Consider the following 12,027-nt stretch of genomic DNA (forward strand, 5'->3'; position numbering starts at 1 on the left):
AAAAGGTAAACTCCCATACTCCATTATAGATCTAAAGCCAGAGTGTTAGTGGCATGGCCCTACCATGAAATCAGGTGGAAACTAGTCTCTAGATATGACCCCAGTCTTGTTTCAATACTTTCCCTGTCCTTCATACTTTCTGTAATATTCCTTCTGAGAGTGATTTAAAAAATCACTATAAAAAGAACCCTTGCCTCAGGCTCTGCTTCTGTATAGAACCTGAGAAAAGAAACTGAATTTAGAGAATTGAAATCATGTGTCAAACATCATAAGACTAGACAAAAAAGCAAATTATGTTTCAAACCCAAGTTAAAATTAACTTGGGCATTCTGTTGTCTGGCTAGTTTAGAGGAATTCAGTGATGGAAATATCAAGCATTATGGCACATCTAGGATTCCTATCACTTTGCCTCCTTCTAGAAACCCAAGTCCAAAGCAGATGGCATAATCACAGCAAAGAAGGCATCTCACTGATGAGTTTTCTCAAGGCTCCCTTCATGTCCCTGTTCCGCAGGCTGTAGATAAAGGGGTTCATCATTTGAGGAACCACGACATACATCACTGAAGCCACTGCAGTCTTCTTGGAAGAGTCAGTAACTACAGAACCAATGTACACTCCAACAACTGTCCCATAGAACAAGGACACAACTGACAGGTGAGACCCACAGGTGGAAAAAGCTTTGAGATTTCTTCCCACTGATGGCATTCTCAAAACAGAGTAGACAATTTGAGTATAAGAGAAAATGGTCCCAGAGAGAGGAATACCACCAAATAGGCTAGCCACAAAATAAATCAAGATGTTATTGATGAGGGTATCAGAACAGGAAAGCTTGATGACCTGAGCAAGTTCACAGAAGAAATGGGGGATTTCCATTTCTTCCTTGCAGAAGGATAACCGTAGCACCATTAGACTATGGAGCAGGGCAACCACAAGGCTAAAGAACAGTGAGAGTAGAATCAGCAGAACACAGAGTTGGGGGTTCATGATAACAGTGTACCTCAAGGGGTGACAAATGGCCACATAGCGGTCATAGGCCATTGCTGCAAGGAGAAAATTTTCAAAGCCACCAAAAGCCAGGACAAATCCAACCTGGGTGAGGCAACCTATATAAGTGATGCTCTGGTTCTGTGCTTGGATGTTCACCAGCATCTTTGGAATGGTGGTTGTGCTTAAACAGATGTCAGTAAAGGACAGGTTGGAGAGGAAGAAGTACATGGGGGTATGGAGGTGGAAGTCAGAACTGATGGCCAGGATGATGAGCAGATTTCCCAGGATAGTGACCAGGTACATGGACAGAAACAGACAGAGTAGGAAGGGCTGCAGTTCTGAATCATATGTCAATCCTAGCAGAAGAAATTCTGAAATATCTGTGTGATTTCTGGGTTCCATGTTGTTGATGAATCTAATGGAAAAGATGGGGTAAAAATAAAATAAAATGAATGGTCTCTGGTTGAGCAAAAGCAACATCACCTGGAAACTACTTAGAAATGCAAATTCTTGGTACTGCTCCAGATACACTGCTGAAAAACTCTGAGGTAAGGACCAGCAATCTAAGTTTTAACAAACCCTCCAGATAAATCTGATATATGGTAAAGTTTGAGAGCCAGTGCTTAAGTAAAAATAAATAAAACTTATGTATATGGTGAAGCCGAAAGAATATTCAAATCTTTCTCTCTGCTAATTTCTTCCTCCATCATCATCACCTCTTACTTTTCTTTCCTCCACTCAAATTTTTGGCTCAAATTTTTATTGATCTTTTTCACACATTGTGCCAAGTGCCAAGACTGAGACAAAGAATAAACCATGGCATTTCTTTCAGAAATATTCCTTGTCTCAAACAAACAGACGAGAATGAAGTTATCCAATCTCTGTAGCAGAGTATGGTGCCCAACCCTTGGTGTGCCTCAGAATCAGATGAAGGGCTTGTCAAATTACAGATGAGTTATATCATACTGTCCACTTATCTGTAGGGAAATTTAGGTGGGGTGGAATATGCAGTGCCTGGAAAAGACAAAGTGTGAACTCAAATGGTTTAACTGCTGAGTTGATTGTCTAGACAAATCATTGTTAATGCCTCTGGATAATACAGAATTAGCATTCTTAAACCAACACTCAGATTTCATAAAACTTCCTTTAAAATCTTAATGTATTCATCTTGAACAATGCCCCAAATCTTTTCCCTTGTCTACAGCATACGTCCATCACTACCCATGAAGTACCATGTAGCAGGTGCATGACATCCATCCAAACATATGATCTGTACCTGAGCAAAGATTTGAAAATGTTGCATATAAACTTGAAGATCATAAGACTCCCCCATGGAAACACCACTCACCAGCATTAGCAATTAATTCTAAGAGAAGCTGGGCAAATGTCAATGACATTCTCTATCTTATCCTAAGGAGACTTCTTCCCTAGGTGATAGGTAGCAGGAACATCATTAAAAAAGAAAAAACCCAGCTAAATGAGAGAGAGAGGAAACATAGTCTTCTAAAAAAACAGGTGAAAATAGCAACAATTTTCAGTCCCTTGGGAGACAGAGAATTATAAGGTAAGTCGGACTTATAATTATAAGATAGTCAGGCATCTTTAACAGTAGTACTTCTGTAAAGCAGTGGTCCTTCCTTGCCTGAAGGAGACAGAAGTAGCCATGACAGCCTTTATCATTTGGTGTATTACTTAAGCTTAAATACTGAATTTAGTCCAGACCAGTACTTGATTTGTGTGTTGGGGAGAGGGGGTGGAATTGTTCACTTATGAAAAGCTTGGTGTCCTCATTTGTATAATGGGGACTATCATAAAACCTCATGGAGATGTTGCAATGATGGGAAAAGAATAGAGGAAAATCATCTGGCACTTACTCAGTATATAGGACCCTTGTACTGACATTTCTTATTGTGTGTGTGTGTTTTTGTCCTGCCATGAAATGCACCTTGTACATTTCACTCCTTACAAGGAAGCAGTGGGATGGGGTAAGTTGAGGAAAGACAATAGAAAGAAAGAATACCCCTTGCACGGTAACTGCAAATTTCAGGGAAAAGATTATGAGCTGGGAACTTTTATCATGTAGAAAAAGAATGAAGGACTCATCAATGGTATCAATATTCATTTGAAATGGAGACAGCGGGGGGATGGGGTAAGTGGGTGATAGGCATTAAGGAGGGCATGTGACATAATGAGCACTGGGTATTATATGCAACTGATGAATCACTGAACTCTACCTCTGAAACTAATAATACACTATATGTTAATTAATGGAATTTAAATAAAATTAAATTAAAAATTAAAAAAAGAGAAAAATAAAATGAAATGGACATATGGTGGGAGTGCTTGGATGGCTCAGTTGGTTAAATGTCTGACTTTGGCTCAGGTCATGATCTCAGGGTCCTAGGATCAAGCCTTTCCACCAGGCTCCAAGTTCAGCCAGGAGTCTGCTTGTCCCTCTCCTTCTGCCCCTCCCCCCTACTCATGCTCTCCACCCCCCTCTCAAATACATAAATAAAATCTTTAAAAAAGAGAAAAAGACATATGATGAAAAATATAGCAATGAGGGTCACCTGGGTGGCTCAGTCTGTTTAACATCTGCCTTCAGCTCAGGTCTGGATTCCAGGGTCCAGGATGGAGCCCAATGTCAGGCTCCTTGCTTGGTGGGGAGCCTGCTTCTCCTTCTCCCTTTGCCTCTGCCCCTGCCCTTACTTGTGCATGTGTGTGCGCTCTCTCTCTCATGAATAAAAGCTTTAAAAATATGTGGCAATTAAAATAAATTACATAAAAATGTATTAGATGTACAAATAAGTATAAATAATGAAAAGCTATAAGGGAAATATTTTTGAATGACATAAAATATACATTATTAGAAAATCTTAATATATTTTGAACCATTACAAGGAATAATCCATAATAATAATAAACATAACAGACTTTTATTTTTATTATGGATTATTCAAGCAAAAACAACAACAACAAAAAACCCATAGAGATAAATCAAGAGCATAAAATTCACACACGTCACTATCTTCATTCTAAATGGGTTTTTAAAAAATATATTTTTTAAGTTTTATTTATTTAAGTAATCTCTACACCCCAGGTGGGGCTTGAACTCAAGACCTCAGATCAAAAGTCACAGGCTCCACCTACTGAGCCAGCCAGGGGTCCTTCATTCTCAGTGTTTTTATTGCAATAAATAAAACAGATATACACATCATGTATTTGAACAATCTTGATTCTTTTCTTTCCCCAGAGGAATCACTACACATTATTCCCCAGCAATTTTTACTATAATTAATATTATTGTTAATATAATGACATAAACAACTATATTATTTTCTTTTTTTAAAGGATTTTATTTATTTATTTGACACAGAGAGAGAGAGAGAGAGAAAGCACAGCAGGGGAAGTGGGAGAGGGAGAAGCAGGCTCCACACCAAGCAGGGAGCCTGACGCGGGGCTCGATCCCAGGACCCTGGGATCATGACCTGAGCCGAAGGCAGATGCTTAACCGACTGAGCCACCCAGATGCCCCACAACTACATTATTTTCAATTTTAAAGGCCTTATATAAAAAGAACCATATAGGACATGTCACTTACATTTGGAATTCTTATGTGATTTGTCTTTTCTTTATTGTTAATATATTTAATTCCACTTAATTTTAATTACCAGAGAGTAATCCACTGTATTATTATGTCATGATTTATTTCTTCATTCCCTAACTGATAGGTTAATGTCTTTTATCCTATGTATGTTTATGAAGACATGTGCAATATAAAGCCATGTAATTGCTTCCATACTTGGAAAAGTAGAAGTTCTGAAGTGTTAATAACGTAAATGTCACTGTGACCTCCTCTACTGATGGGACTGGTTTATGCCAGATTATTTTCTGGCACATAGGGAGTGGCTTGGACGGGTTGATAACTTTTTGTAAGATAGGAAACATCTGAAATTTTCATGTTTTCCTCCATAGCCCCTTATCCAATGTTTAAAATTTTCTAGATTGCCAATACTAGTGGCCCATGAAATGTTCTCATTAGACTTTAAAACAATGCACGGGGCTTGAATTTTCTTGTCATTTGACTTTAAAAGGAAGTTTGGTTCATAATAATTATCCTCATGTAAATTCTGGTAATAGAAATCTCATCTCTCCAAATATGTTAAATGACAAAATTATTTTACACATTGTTTATGCACATTTTATAATCTTTTTTGAGAATGTGAAAGTACAAAGTACAATAGACTTCAGCAGTCTTAATTGAGTGCCAAGAGTAATACAGGAAAAGGAAGATAGTTGAATGAGTTTATAGGATTTGAATCTTAAGATAGTAAAAATGTAGAAAAACCATGCTGGTTTCTTGGGTATCAGTTTCTTCAGCAGTCCAAATATAAGCTTAGAAAAAAAGTTAGCATTAAGCACCTTTACCTTCATGGATAAGCTTCAGCTTGCTCTTGCCAAGAGAAGAGTGCTTGAGTTACAGAAGGCATACTTAGTTTGAAGAATTCAGCCTTTTTGTAAGCTTCCAGATATCAGAATAGATTTTGATATATAAATGAGTTTTCTGAGATGACACTGCCTCTATTTCTATAACCATTTCACCAGGACTATCTAATCAGTCCTATGAATGTGTCCCTAAATGTGGTTATTGAAAACTGAATAGCTGCCTCATGACAATTAAGTACATGTTATTTAAGAGGGGGAAAAATTAAATTTTGAATTGAGTATGTAGGCTCCCTATCGTTATAGTTTCTTTTTCCACAGTAGACAATGACTTTACCTAAACTGTATGTTTGAAAAGGTTTGTCGTACATCAGACTTGTTTGGAAAGGGTTAATTGTCCTACATCAAACTTGTATTAAGTAATTCCATCCATTTAAGGAAGAGGAGGATGTAGAAGCTGGGCACTAGTTCACATGCCTGTGAGTCAGTAAAGACTCAAGTAATGTCCCATGTTGAGTTGGTTATTTTGGAACATAAAAATTGTTGAGGTAAAACAATTAACTGGAAGTTCAGAGGATATATCCATCGTATATTTTAGGACAGATAGTTTTTACTACGGGGCAAATAGGTAAAAATTATCCTTATGGTAATTACATTTAGGTTCTAAAGAAAAGAATCTCCAGAGAAATCTATGCAATATATAATTTGTCCAGACTAGGTTTCATTTGGGGAAAGAAGTTCTAAAATATCCCCAAAGCAGTTTACTCATCAACTGAAAGTCCTCCAAAAATAGAACTATTGGGAAACCGTGGTTTGTGGGGTAGAAAAGAAAAGCTCCCTCAGTTTTTTGGAGGGAATAACTTTAAAAATACTTAAATGGCTAAGTTTACTTGGTGCGGTTAAAAATTAATCTTGTTGATTTTAACATTGCTGTTACATCTGAAATAAACGTATGTGATGTTCTGGTAGTAAATATATATATATATAAAGTCATGTATAGGAGAGACCATCGCATTCAAGATGATGTTGTCTCAGGAAGGGAAGAACAAGAGTTGAGGATACAAAAGAGGTGCTTTCTGTATGCATTTTTTTTAAGTGGGCTCCATGCCCAGAGTGGAGCCCGACATGGGGCTCGAACTCACAACTGTGAGATCAAGACCTGAGCTGAAATCAAGAGTCAGATGCTCAATGAACTGAGCCACCCAGGTGCCCCTATTTTGTTAATTTACAAAAAAGACCTGAACTTTGTATAGCAGAGGTCAACATTCGTTGATTCTGGAATGAGTTTAAGGATGTTTTTTAATTTATTATACTATCTCTGTTGTTCTTATATAAAATCATTGTTAATTTTATAGAGAAATGAGTGTACTAAGAAGGGAGCCAGTCAGATCTCCTGAGTCTCCAATTTCTCCTCACCATCCTCAAGCAAGCTACAGGGATAATATACTGTTCTGCGCAATGGTGTATCAAGAACCAAGAATGCAAATAAAAGGAAAAGCTGACCAAAACCCCTCCCCATGACCACCACAAAAATTCAAGTAAATACCAGAAAGTTTTATAACAGTCATCTTGTTTGAGAAGGGGCAGATTTTTCTGCGTAGGAGAATAACTGGGTTCTGCCATTTTTTAGAGAGATTAGGAGACCAGCAGATTGAGAACAGGGTGAGTATCAGTGTATCAGTACAAACATACATGGGAACTTGTCAACAGGAAGGCAGGCTGGCGTGCATGGGACACTCAGTTCTCATCATTTCATGCATGCACACTCCTCATTGCTTTCCCTGGATGAATCTGCGGTAAAGTAACTGCCCTCCTTACAGAAGCATTCACTAAGGGACTTTCAGTTACCTGGCTGGCATCAGTGTGGAATGATGCTTGACATATCGCTTGGATCGTGAAGACAGTCTGTCTTCAGGAAGGGCAGGCACACTAAGTGAGGCAATGGGCTCGTGGTCAAGAAAGATCATTCCTGGATGGAGCCTCAGGTGTGCTTCTTCTTGACTAGGCAAGAGCTGTTGAATGAGGTTGTCACAGGCTGACTCTACAGTGTCTCTATATATCCTTGGGGAATCAAAATCCAAAGCTCCTCATTAGACAGATATTTTTAGTATCATTCTTATCCCCAGGCCATGCAAATCCTTAAAGACCAACACAGTGGAAGAGAGGAATTCATGATGTCTAATCCCTCACCATGTGTGGCTAGGTGTACACCATGCGATTCTCTCCGCTCATCCTCACCCCCATTTCACATACCTTGCACATGCAGACACACCATCCCTCTCTAATTGGACTCCAGTCTTCAGTTTTTAGATGTAGGCAAAGGCATCTCAATCTAATTAGTGATATCAGGAAGCCAGATTCTAACTTTAAGTGTGAAAACACAGTTTATATATGTGGGTATAAAAATATATATTTATAAATACAACTAAGCTATGTAAAAATGCAAACAATCAGTGATTTTTTTCTAAGAGTCGTTAAGTGTTTCCTGAACATTAATTTTCATTCTGTATAGTTCATACTGCAGATTTTAATCTATAATCTGTAAACTAATCTGACTGTGATCAATATAGACAAGACTTTAGAATTTCATAAACACCATTTCCAATTTCATCACAATAGGTTCAGTGTACATTTTTCTTCACATTAGTGGGTCATAGGTTGAAATTATTACACTTCTTTTTTTTTAATCATTCTGCTACTCTTTTTTTAAAGTTTTATTTAAATTCCACTTAGTTAACGTACAGTGTAATGTTTGTTTCAGATGTACAATATAGTGATTCAACACTTCCATACAACACCCAGTGCTCATCACAAGTGCACTCCTTAATCCCCATCGCCTATTTCATCCTTCACCCCCATCCACCTCCCCTCTGGTGACCATCAATTTGTTTTCTATAGTTAAGAGTCTGTTTCCTGGTTTTCCTCTCTCTCTCTTTTCCCTTTGCTCATTTGTTTTTCTTAAATTCCGCATATGAGTGAAATCATGTATTTGTCTTTCTCTGATTTATTCCACTTAGCATGATATTCTTTAGCTCCATCTCTGTCATTGCAAATGGAAGGATTTCATTCTTTTTTTTTTTTTAGTAGAGTTATAAGAAATTTCAATGTCACTAGTAAAGCAATAGTATGCTGGTTCATCCACACTTCCAGTAGAATGAGATTTCAGCCCTAATTTAATAGGTAAAGATGGTGCTCAATGTTAATAATTACAAACTTTTCATCATTAGTGAATGTAATATGTCCAAAAGAAAAGTAAAGGAAGGGACGCCTGGGTGGCTCAGTCATTAAAGTGTCTGCCTTTGGCTCAGGTCGTGATCCCAGGCTCCTGGGATCGAGTCCCACATCGGCTCCTTGCTCAGCCAGGAGCCTGTTTCTCCCTCTGCCTTCTTGTGCTCTTTCTCTCTCTGTGTCAAATAAATAAATAAAATCTTTAAAAAAAAAGGAAAGGAAGTATAGAATTCTATAGACTTTATGCAAAAATTATTATTTTAAACACATTGCATGATCAAATTTTGTTGAATTAATGCTATTTGACGGGAAGGATTTGACAAAAACACTAATTATCTTCTCTTTTACCAATATACTTCTGCCATTCAAATCATTCCCCAAATCTGCAGCAGAATGTGTTGTGAATGTTGCTAACATCACAACCTACAGAGTTTCATGGCCGTCAGGCAATCACCTCTTGTCTCAGTGACATTGGCCAAAAATCAAAGTTCTTCCCAGAGTACCATGTAGATCCCCAGAGCAGATGTTTAAGTTATGAGTCATGCCATTTCAAGTGTCAGAAGTGCTTATGGCTAATGCATTATTTTTCTAAAATTGAGGTAGGGGGCGCCTGGGTGGCTCAGTCGATTAAGTGACCTGACTTTGGCTCAGGTCATGATCTCAGGGTCTGGAATTGAACTCCGTGTTGGGCTCTGCACTCAGTGGGGAGTCTGCTTCTCCCTCTCCCTCTGCCCCTCCTCCCCACTCATGCTCTCTTGCTCTCTCAAATAAATAAAATCTTAAAAAAATAAAAAATAAAATTGAGTAGAATTTACCTAACGTAAAATTAAACATTAACTGTTTTTTTAATTGAAGTGTAGTTGGCACACAATGTTATATTGGTTTCAGGTGTACAACATAGGAATTTGACAAATCTGTACATTATGCTGTGTTCACCAAGTGTAGCTACCATCTGTCACCATGCAATGCTATTTTAGTATCATTCTCTATGTGTACCTTTCATTCCCATGACTTATTCATTTCATCACTGGAAGCCTGTACCTTCCACTCCACTTCACCCATTTTGCCCATCCCCCCATCCCCTCCTTCTGGCAACCATCAGTTTGTTCTCTCTATGTATGGGTCTGTTTCTGCTTTTTGTTTGTTTATTCATGTGTTTCTTAAGATTCCACATATCAGTGAAATCACAAAACATTAGCCATTTTTAAGTGTTCAATTCAGTGGCATTAATTACATTTACAGTGTTTTGCAACTATCACCAAGATTTGTTTTCAAATCTTTTCCATCACTCCCAACAGAAACTCTGTAACCATCAAGCGAGCACTTACAATTTCCTCTCCCTCCAGCCCTGGAAATCTCTAACCTACTTTCTGTGTCTGTGAATCATACGATATACGTCCTTTTGTGTCAGGCTTATTTCACTTAGTGGAATGTTTTCAAGGTTCATCCATGTTGTAGCAGATACCAGAACTCAATTCCTTTTTATGACTGAGTAATATTCCCTTATATGTACCTACACCACTGGGTTGTCTTGTGCATTAAAGGGTGCTTAGTAGCATCCCGGCTTCTACTTAGCAGAGACCAAGAGCACTCCCCTCAATTGTGACACCCAGAAGTGTTCCAAAAACATTGCCAAATATCTGCTGGGGGACACAGTCATCCTGGTTGAGAAACACTATCTTAACCTCTTTCTGCCTCAATGCACTAAGGAAATACACATTCAGGAATGACACTCATATTTAAACAATGGAAAAATCATTACTAAGGACTAGCTGACAATTTCAAGATGGTACTCCACTGAGGTCGTGATGTCTACCCAAGCTGACACACTCAGGTAAACTCCTATTCCAGGTATAGAATTCTTATCAACTGGGGCTCTCAGGGACAGGGGTTCCTCCTCCTTGTAAATGGGCAACAATCACCCACTTACTGATCATATCCCAGAGTTCAATGTCAGAGGGTGCCCACCCTTACTCATCTCATTCCACATGCCTTAGGTGTACCTGTAGTCATATAGTAGGCTTTGTCTCAGCACAGAACAGACAAACTCCTTCTGTGTGTGTGTGTGTACACAATTCACAGTATAGTCTGACTCAATTGTGTCTCTAATGGAATATCATTTTCTTCTAAGGAAAGGAAAATTTATATAGATCTATATATAATTTATATATATAAATATAAATTTATATATATAATTTATAAATCTATATATAGATAAATAGATTATAGATTGTAAAATTTTATCTATCTATCTATCTATCTATCTATCTATCTATCTATCTATCTATATCTATATATATATCTCCAGGTTGAGGCCTTAGGCAAGAAGGATCAAATCAACTTTTTTTTTGAATGCCAATAAGAAACACTAAGGCAGAGGTGCCTGGGTTAAGCGTCTGCCTTTGGCTCAGGTCATGATCCTGGAGTCCTGGGCAGGGAGCCTGCTTCTCCCTCTCCCTCTGCCCTTCCCACCACCCCCCCATTCATGCTCACTCTCTCTTGTGCTCTCTGTCTCTCTCAAATAAATAAATAAAATCTTAAAAAAAAAAAAGAAACAGTAAGGCAGTCAACCATAGTAAATTCCAATAAAACAAAAACTTTATTTGATTTTTTAATCTCATAGGAGTCAGAGTTCCCATCCTACTCATGCTTTTTTCACTTTTTATTTTGAAATATTTTTAGACTCACATAAAAGTTGCAAAAATAGCACCAAGATTTTGCTGTACACTGCCCAGAGCTCCCCTTGATGGTGACATAAACTTTCCTAATCTTAGTAAATTACCCAAACCAGGAAACAGACCTTAGAGCAATACTATTAACTAAAATTATATGCCTTACTGGGATTTAAACAGAGTTCCTTTTGAAAACACAGAAAAGATAGACTTCATGCATTCACACTGAAATCAGATGGAAGCCTTTCATCAAAGTCTCAGTTCACTAAAAGAGGACATAGTCATACTTGAAATTATGAATAATTTATTTCCAGTCTCAGTGTGTGCCAGTCTGTATTCATTAAAAAAAAAAAGAAAGAAATCACTCCAGGATGCCCCTTTGTACGGTAATCCACATGCATGCATGCATGTCTTTTCTTTCTCAATTCTCTAATGCGACAGCTTTCAGGCTGGCTGTGCTTTTGAACCTCCTATGGGCTTTTGAAAATTCCAGTGCATGAGACTCATACTAAACCAATTAAATTAAAATCTCTGGATGCCAGGTTTTTAAAATTCTCCAGTGATCCAAAACTGCAGCCAAAGTTGAGAATCATTGCTTTCACAGATTCTGCAATAAAAAAGACTCAAATTGACAGCATCCCAAGCTAACAATAAGCTGCAGTGGGAGACAGACTCCCCACTGAATTTCACATCAAGG

General features: G+C 37.9%; 1 protein-coding gene across 1 annotated transcript; it reads right to left on the reverse strand.

Annotated features, from left to right (window-relative positions):
* Positions 1–447: 447 nt before the first annotated feature.
* LOC114200860 (olfactory receptor 7G2-like) lies at positions 448–1,389 on the reverse strand. The gene has a single exon (XM_028093196.2). It carries the CDS (start codon positions 1,387–1,389, stop codon positions 448–450), a length of 942 nt encoding a protein of 313 aa, XP_027948997.2.
* Positions 1,390–12,027: the final 10,638 nt, after the last annotated feature.

The sequence above is a fragment of the Eumetopias jubatus genome, unplaced genomic scaffold (assembly GCF_037043125.1).
Source record: "Eumetopias jubatus isolate StellerSeaLion01/CBP00866 unplaced genomic scaffold, mEumJub1_p1.0 scaffold_1, whole genome shotgun sequence".
NCBI lineage: Eukaryota > Metazoa > Chordata > Mammalia > Carnivora > Otariidae > Eumetopias > Eumetopias jubatus.